The sequence below is a fragment of the Colias croceus genome, chromosome 11 (assembly GCF_905220415.1).
Source record: "Colias croceus chromosome 11, ilColCroc2.1".
NCBI lineage: Eukaryota > Metazoa > Arthropoda > Insecta > Lepidoptera > Pieridae > Colias > Colias croceus.
The window spans coordinates 5,861,706-5,871,497 of NC_059547.1; the positions used below are offsets into that span (position 1 = coordinate 5,861,706).

A 9,792-nucleotide genomic window follows, 5' to 3' on the forward strand; every position below is an offset into this window, starting at 1 on the left:
TGGTGTCATATCTCCCGCCCCAGTCTTCTGGATTTTTTTCAATTCCATACCATTTTTGGACTTGGTGGTATGTCCTAAACGCATGATACCATGCAGCGTCCTTTGTTGGCGGCAAAGAAGCAAGTTTAAATTTACTTTTTATTGATAACTAAGGATTCCTTATCCATGTCCCCTCTGTACAAAGTTACTAGAAAGCGTGCTCCAGCGTCTTCGATTTCTTCTGGTCATGACGACGAAATTTCATGGTTGGAAACTAAAAATACAGACAATGAAACAGCAATTTTCAGCGAAGATAATGAAGAAGCCACCATTAACCAGCCCGGGCCATCAAACAGAATTAAAAAATGATAGCTGTACAATTTTTAAACAAAATTAAAATTATATGATTTCTGTAAATATTATTATTTCCGTCGCTTGTAACTTTTTACCTTTAAGACTTACAGAATAATCATGTATGCAAAAAATGTAGGTAATTTTATCTTCTTTGAACCCCTCATAGACACTTTTGTGATTTAGTAAACAATTGAGAAGTTATTTAAAATATACCTAATTTTAGCACCTTTAATTCAAGATGGCGGCTAGCGCCTGGGTCCGTCAAGGTCGAAAACTTGGATTTTTATTAACCTTTCATACCTTTTTTTTTTATAGTGGGGAAATCTTCCAAAGATACCCACGGCCCCCGGGGAAGGAGCCGTGGGTTATGTCGGATTCTTACCGACTAAAACCCCACTGTGTTCCGTCGAGCCGCTTTAATGAGGGGGCCGCGGGTATTTGTTAGAATTCTTCCGCAACCCCCTCGGCAACCTTTCATACCTAAACAATATTGTTTCAAAACATTTTCTACGCCACCTTTTGTAGAGTATAAATACCTACAGACCGGATTAATTTATTATTATCTGTCAATAACTTGTATGCATTGCTTCTCATTGCTTGTATGCAATTTTTTTGTCAATATTTCTTGTCGTAGTCGCTTGAAATCCCTTGATGTTGCGTGTTTCGAGAGGTACCGATAGGTACAGAAGCTTAGCAGAAATATATCTACCTTAAAAGAAAGAAAAGCTATCCTCTTTATATTTGTTACGTTCAAAAACATAAATCGCTCATTAGCGAAAAAATACGTCACAACAAGTACGCCTATACGTACCAAACCGATAACATCCACATTTCATGTTAGCACGCTTGAAGTCCAATGCCGCTACAGTGGAATCAAAATATATGGGCTGATGATGAGTATATTATATTTTACGTAGTCATCAACCCCTGGGGGTTGAATCTAGACCGCTGGATATCAATGATTATAGGTACATATATGGATAATATTTAAGTACATTAACTGTGTGGTCATTATCTAAAAAGTAAAAACATTAAGGATAAATATGATATGATAAAAATGATTACGATATCAGCTGCCGATATTTTAACCGTATTATAATTTAAGCAAATGAGGTTTAATCGCTCCTGAATCTACCGCTCACGCGGATAGTTTTACGAACATGGTAAATACAAATTTAAAAAATTAATAATTAATCATTAAAAATTATGATCATATTATCTACTGATTTATTTTTATAAACTTTATAGGAGCCTTCAGGAGCAAATGTAGAAAATGGTGAAGTAAACAAAGGTTTTGAAACTAGCCCCGAATCAATTAATGGATCTGAAATTAAAAAAGATGTAGAAACAGAATTAGACAAAAAATTAAGGGTAAGGATTAACTTTTTCTATATTTTATTTTGAATTTTTACTAACCATGTTATGTTTATTATAATTTAATTATGTTTAAAATAAATAATTAATTAGATCTGTTGTATAGAACAACAAACAAACAAAATCTTTCATCTTAATTATAATAATTATTAATTACTAACCTACACAGTGCACAGGTACCTAGGTAAATAAACAGGTCGTTTTAATTTATTTACCTACCAAAATTATTCTTCCTACAATTAATATAAAAATAACTTTTTATTTATGATAGAAAGAAAATATCTATCATTAATCATAACTTTAATTTATTTATTTATTTCAAATTATTCATCGTTACGCATATTAATAACCTATAGAAAAACAAGCCAGATGAAAACTGTTGAATTAATGCCTACGTGCTACGAACCGGCTACGAACTCTCTATATACTTTTTTATATGGTTTTTTTAATAGATAGAGTAACTTTTCAAGGGGAATATTTTGATTAAACTTAATACCTACACATTTTACTTTTATGAGAGTTATATTTTCTCAATTTTACAGACTGTATCGATCTTAAAACCAAATAATGTTTTCGAACCATATTTTTAGAACTCAACAAAAGTTTGTTATAAGTTATTATACTTAGTACGAGAAAACTTACCCCGAAGTGAATAAACATTGATCATAATATCATAGAAGTATCCATAGCTTCGATCAGATCAACAACGCGGCTTTCGTATAAGACTTAGTCAGACAGACTATTTTACTCCACCACGCTCGGTCTTCACTAATAATATTGAATACAGGAGAGATTTGATTGTGTGTTTGTTAATATATATAAATCTCGTGTCACAATCTTTGTCCTCAATTGACTCCTAAACCACTTAACCGATTATAATAAAATTCGCACACCATGTGCAGTTCGATCCAACTTGAGAGATAGGATAGTTTAAACATGTAGGTACCACGGACGAAGCCGGGGCGGACCGCTAGTTTTCTAATAAGTTTTTCATCAGCAAAACCTACATTATTCCTGTGTGACAAATATTTTATTTTGTTATTGTATAATTACGTGAATTCAGTGTCTGATATCAGTATCAGTAAATTTACAATTAGTAGTAAATTTACTAATTTAAATTAAGTTTTTACTTAGTAACTTTTCATTTAACTTGAGGGTGCTTTTCCATTGAAATAAAACATATAACACGTATTAGCTAGACGTCCTTGTAAAATTTCGCAATATCTTAAAATCCAATTGAGGGATATAAAGTCTATATTGCTGATAAATACAATTTATTACATTAATCAATCTTTATGAATTTGTTATTTTACCGTTGATAACTAAGTAACTACTGATAACTAAACAAATTAAATTTATCATATAAATATACAAACTCAACGTGACGCAGTTTTTTGGATACATCATGTAATTTGTAAAGCAACGTAAAACCCATAAATTGTGCACCCATAATTTGATAATGATTATGATATAGATTAATGAAAACAATACGAACTTTCAGATGAATAATGAAAGACTCAGCAAAAGACCAAAATGGGACAATCAAATAGAATTTCTTATGTCTTGCATAGCTACATCAGTGGGTCTCGGGAATGTTTGGAGATTTCCATTTGTTGCTTATAACAATGGCGGTGGTGCATTTCTCATCCCATACATTATAGTCCTTCTTGTCGTAGGCAAACCTATGTACTACCTTGAATTGGTCATCGGACAGTTTAGCAACAGCAACTGTGTAAGAGTGTGGGCATTATCACCGGCTATGAAAGGTACATACAAACACCATCATGTATATCATGTAAAGAGAGTCGAGTTAGTTATACACCACTTAACACTCGAAGAATGGCTGAACGCATTTAAATGATTGTTTGAAAGAATAACCTATAATTACTGTTAAATTTTTCAAAGAAGACTAACCGGACGGAGAATCAGATTTGTTTAGCATTATAATATCATTTGAAAACCTGATAATAAATTACTAAGTGCAAATAAAACTAACACCTTTACAATTTCTAGGTACTGGATATGCTCAGACCATGGGTGCTGGTTACGTACTATCCTATTATGTCTCAATCATAGCTCTATGCCTGTACTACTTAGCCATGAGTTTTAACGCCACTCTACCTTGGGCTCTCTGTGACCCTTCGTGGACAGATTGTGTACCATCAGGAGAAATCGTGAACATGTCAGAAATTCAAGGCAATGCAATTAGTAGCGCTGAACTGTATTTTACGTACGTATCTACTTTTTATTACCTAGGACTACTTCTCTTTTTTTAATGCATATTGAATATTATTTTTTATACAAATTCATATCTTTAAAATCTCGGTCGATACTCGATACCCATGACTTACTTTTACCAGTTACGTATCATAATCTTATTAAATGTTTTTATCTTGTACCGCAATAATTGGTATTTCATAGTTTTGTTTTGACCTACTATTTATGTTTTCACATACTTAGTCACTATTTCAAAACAAAACATTTATTTTCAGGAGGACAGTTTTACGGCAAGCTGATGGGATCCATGATGGCATTGGTGGGTAATAGGAATATATTTACATAATGCATATATTATAACATATTATTCAGAAAAATAACCCTGATTTAAAGTTATACATGCTGTGTTATTTTAGGTCTTCCACTGTGGGACTTAACATTGTGTCTTCTAGTGTCGTGGTTAATAATTTTTATAATTGTTGCCCGTGGTGTGAAAAGTACTGGAAAGGCTGCCTATTTTCTTGCACTCTTTCCATACGTTGTAATGTTCATCTTACTGATAAGGTAATTCATATTTTAAGCTACGTATTTAACTGTGTTTAATCGTTCCACTTAGATAAAAGATTGAAGTAAATATTTTTCCAGTGTATATCCGAATTATTATTTTAATCTTATTGTTAAGAATAACGATATTTCGGTAAATTTTCAATGACTTTCTTTTTATTAAGCTTTTCATGTAAACAATATAGGTATAATAAAAACAAATAAATATAGATATAATTGTCATAAAAACCTCATGCCGGATTATTTCAGTGTCTAAAATTTGCACCTACGGATAAAAATAAACTTTCAGATAAAGAATTCATATATTTAGTGTATTTATCAAATAAGTACACCAAACGTCTTTTTTATAATTCCAGAGCTGTGACTTTACCAGGAGCCGTTGACGGAATATTATTTTTTGTAACACCCCAATGGGAAAAAATATTAGAAGTTCGGGTAATGGATTACTTTATTTTATCTTTATGATGCATGATATTTGATCATTGTAAAATACCGCTTTAATTATTGGATTATAAGTATATTAAGAAGAGCTGGAACGTCAACACATTTACACATTGCACATGTTAGGCCGGGAGATACTGACACAAAATTTCGGGTCATTTGTAACAGGATGGCGGTCTAGAGGGGTCTTACTTATCCGACGAGTGTGACTTACGCCCACGCGACTAGTCCGCCGGTACCAGCGTTCTGACCATCATTTTTCTTTTTGTCATTGCGTAATAAGACCTCTGTAGAACCGCCATTCTGTTACAAATGACCCGAAATTTTGTGTCAGTATCTCCCGGCCTATGTATGTGTCATATTTTGCAATTGTTTATAAATACAGGGTGATGTAATTGGTATAGTACGAATATCTAAAAATCTATGAAGAATTTTGTGATACAGTAAATGGAAGAATTATATACTATTTTACAGTATTTAATAAATCATTTAATTTTTTGTTCATTTTCATTAGAAATGTCAATTTTTCTCACCAAGGTGGAAATTTGGATGATAAGGATCTTGTTAGAAAAATATAAATTTTGACTAAAATCGGCATTTTTTTTTTCAAAAATCAAATTACTAATTAATAATAATCAGAGTTATCACCATTTACATTAATTTACAAACGATATCGGTTGTTCTTACTTAAAATTGAATACCAATGTCTTATTGCGGTATGTGTTCTTTGGAAGTGTTCGTAAAGTTGTTGATCCGCAATTATTGATCCGTAATTAAATTTTGCGGAAAATCTTTTAGAGCGCTTAGTTGTGACATATCCTAAGCATATTCAATAGAATTAAAAGACGAGCGAATATGCAAGCCAGTCTAAAACTTGAATATTTTCTAAAATGAAACTAGAGTCGCATTTATTTTTGAACATACTGTAAGTGAAATTGCATAAGTGTGAGTACTGTGAACATGCCAGCTTTGCTTAATTGACCTGTACCTACGCCAACAAGCTTATCATATCATATATTTACGATTTTATTCTATAATTTCAGGTTTGGTATGCTGCGGTTACACAAGTATTTTTCTCTCTATCGGTTTGTTCAGGAGCACTCATTATGTTCGCTTCATACAACAATTTTAACCAAAATGTCTACAGGTATAAATGTATAATGTATTTAATACCTACTAGGTGCATCCCGCAGCGCAGTTTCACCCCCGTAAATGAGTTTTTCCTTTTAAACTTTATGTTCCTAATCCTTGTGAACATTCAGAATAAAAAGTAGCCCAAGTTACTAAGCTCACGGCTATCTGTCAGTTAAAGTCCCATCAAAATCGGTCCAGCCGTTGCCGAGATAAGGCGGAACAAACAAACAGATGTATTGCATGGGTACAAAAAATATACAACTTTGCATTGCTTTGAATGTAAGAAATACAAATACATAATATTATTGTGTAGATACATGCAGTACGCGCTCGTGTAGGCGCTGACGCCGCTTCACAAAACTACGTAATTTGCATTGCTTTTACATTTTTTCAGAGATGCGATGATCGTAACAACATTAGATACATTCACTAGCTTATTATCTGGAATAACAATTTTCGGTGTATTAGGTAATCTGGCATATGAACTTAATTATGATGACGTCAGCCAAGTTATTGGATCTGGAGGGACAAGTTTGGCTTTTATTTCATATCCCGATGCTATTGCTAAAACGCCTTTCGCACCTCAGGTGAGTTCAAAAAATATTTATATCAATAATACCAAGTATGTAAATCCAAATAGACCGTCTCCTTGGTACAGTGGTAGACGCGTGAGCGTAGAACCGAGGGGTCCTGGGTTCGATTCCCGGTGGAGACGAAGAAAAAGAAATGTCTCGGTCTGGTAGGTAGGTCCCTAAAGAAAAATCGATCAGTGAAACAGATCTATACATAATGCATCTGCCGGCCTTACCCCACTACGGGGACATGGGACTTCACACATGTATATCCAAATAATAATCAAAACATACATAAATTGGAATTCATACTAATATTATAAATGCGAAAGTAACTCTGTCTGTCTGTTACTCAATCACGCCTTAACTACAGTACTAATTTTCATGAAATTTGCTATGGAGATATTTTGATACCCGAGAAAGGACATATAGGCTACCTTTTATCCCGGGAAAATGACGCAATCCTGAAAATCCCACGGGAACCGGGAACTATGCGGGTTTTTCTTTGACTGCACGGGCGAAGCCGCGGGCGGAAACCTAGTATATAGATAAATATTACATTATGTAGAAATATTAAGTTGAAATTTAAATAATAATAGCCTAAGATTTACTCCTCTTTTAGCATCAGCTGTCTGCCAGTGAAATGGACTTGTCAAAATCGGTCCAGCCATTTTAGAGATTTGCATGAACGAAGAGACATACAGGCATTATGTTATATAGTTTAAACCATTGTTATGCTCTTCTCATAATTTCTTTACTTATATCTAAATCTAACCTATTCTTATGGACCAAAATTGTGATGTGTGTATTCAAAGAGGAATTTACTTCTTTCCAGTTATTTGCGGTTTTATTTTTCCTCATGATGGCGGTATTGGGTGTTGGATCTGGAGTTGCATTAGTTTCCACTATCAACACGGTGCTGTTGGATGCTTTCCCTCGAGTCCCTACTATTTACATGTCGGCTGGAGTCTGTTCAATAACTTTCCTCATTGGTCTCGTTTATGTCACACCGGTAAGGAAATGTTGTGATTTTTTAGAGTTGAATAAAAAATATCACTTGGTAGCTTGTTATGATTAGTTAACAGTGATACCTATAGCGCACCAATATGACACACACTCTTTATGTAGGTACGAGAATAATTTAAGCTTACAAAGTTTTGATTTGTTGAATATCCCTGCCTCCTGTGCCCTAGCACAGGAGACATACGTATTCAACTTTAATTTAATTATACATTGGTATAATAATTAAATTTGAAATACTAACAAAAATAGATTATGTAGGTAGTGTTTAATAAAAACAAACTTTATATATTAGAATCCTTCCTTACTAAATTGTAGCTTACATCGTTTTAGGGTGGACAACACATACTTGAAATTGTCGATCACTACGGCGGTACATTTATGAGACTTTTTGCTGCTATAGCTGAAACTATAGGAATATTTTGGATATATGGTAAGCCTCTATCAGTAAATGATTCTTGTATCAGATTTCCGTATATTGTCTTGCCTGGCAAACAAGGCTTATAAGCGATAAGGCCGCCTATTTAACATGAATCATGTCATCATTACATGTAACTGTTTCTCTCTTCTTTCTTCAATATATGTGTTTTGTAATGTATTGTATTTTTTCCAGGATTGGAGAACATGTGTAGAGATATAGAATTTATGTTGGGAATAAAAACATCTTTCTACTGGCGACTATGTTGGAGTATCGTTACACCAATAATGATGATAACAGTTTTCTTGTACGCCATGATCACAGCAGAGAAATTACTGTTCGGTGGAACTTATGAATATCCTGAGTCTGCATATAGTATGTTATCTTTATTATTAGAAAATACATAATTGATATTGAATTTTTTTAATTTTCGTCTACTTTCTGTAAAACAAATAATTATGAGAACGAATCAATTAAGTACTAACTTATTAGTCAAAAGTTATAATTTTGCTCATATTGTCGGGTAAAAACTTAGATGTAAAAAAGATAAAGATTTGTAGATAGCATAACAAAATAATAGCACAAACAGCAATTTTTTACATGTTGTTTTTCTTCTAGTTGCTGGAAACGTTTTGCAATATGTTGGAATGGCAATGGTACCTTTATTCATAATTATTGCCTTATGGAAATATAGGTCGAAAGGTATAGTTGAGGTAAGTCCTAGATATAGATAACCATAGATATTAGCTTTTTTTTTTTTCTAGGTGTGCCGCGACGTTTCACCCGCATTGCTCCACTCTTGTTGGTATTAGAGTGATGAATGATGATATATAACCTATATCTATCTTCGATAAATGGGCTATAATAGGTATCTAACACCGAAATAATTTTTCAAATCGGACCAGTAGTTCCTGAGATTAGCGCGTTGAAACAAACAAACTCATCATTCATCTTTATAATATTAGAATAGATTGATCAAGTAAATCAATCAAACGAGTAAGGATATGGGCGATTCATTCATGAATGATCGTATTGAATGTGTTCTTAATTATCAAAAAGAAAAATGTTAAGACATTATACCACAATTTAATTACGTTAATTCCGTATCCATACTTAATATTATAAATGCGAAAGTAACTCTGTCTGTCTGTCTGTTACTCAATCACGCCTTAACTACTGAACCAATTTGCATGAAATTTGGTATAGAGATATTTTGATACCCGAGAAAGGACATAAGCTACTTTTTACCCCGGGAAATCCCACGATAAAAAAAGGTTTTTATCCTGGTAATCCCACGGGAACGGGAACTATGCGGGTTTTTCTTTGACTGCGCGGGCGAAGCTGCGGGTGGAAATCTTTAATTATAATTATAAGTCAATATAAAACATTATTTTCATTACAGACAATAAAAAGAGCTTTCCGCAAGAAACCAACCTACGGCCCATCGGATCTTCAAAAACAAAAGGAGTGGAAAGATTTCAGAAGGAATGCAAAAACGAATGAACGTTTGCGTAGAAAAAACTGGTTTCAACATATTGTAATAATTCTATTCCGAGGATACCGATGAAATATATATCTCTAACCAAATAAAATAATCTAGGTCAAATTGTATTTAATGTTAATTTAAGGAAAATAAAAAATTAAAAGTCAATAACGTTTAATCATTGGTGTATACTTTTCCCTACTTTTCCATCTTCATATTATATAATAATTTAGAAG

At 33.1% G+C, this 9,792-nt stretch overlaps 1 protein-coding gene across 1 annotated transcript; it reads left to right on the forward strand.

Moving 5' to 3' along the window:
• The first annotated feature begins 1,390 nt into the window (after nt 1–1,390).
• On the forward strand, nt 1,391–9,646 carry LOC123695672 (sodium-dependent nutrient amino acid transporter 1-like). The gene is made up of 14 exons (XM_045641578.1): nt 1,391–1,423; nt 1,582–1,704; nt 3,209–3,473; nt 3,721–3,937; nt 4,200–4,243; nt 4,341–4,488; nt 4,845–4,923; nt 5,973–6,076; nt 6,458–6,650; nt 7,471–7,647; nt 7,989–8,088; nt 8,269–8,448; nt 8,692–8,786; nt 9,476–9,646. The coding sequence occupies exons 1-14, from the start codon at nt 1,391–1,393 to the stop codon at nt 9,638–9,640; spliced, it is 1,923 nt and encodes a 640-aa protein (XP_045497534.1). The 3' UTR covers nt 9,641–9,646.
• Nucleotides 9,647–9,792: the final 146 nt, after the last annotated feature.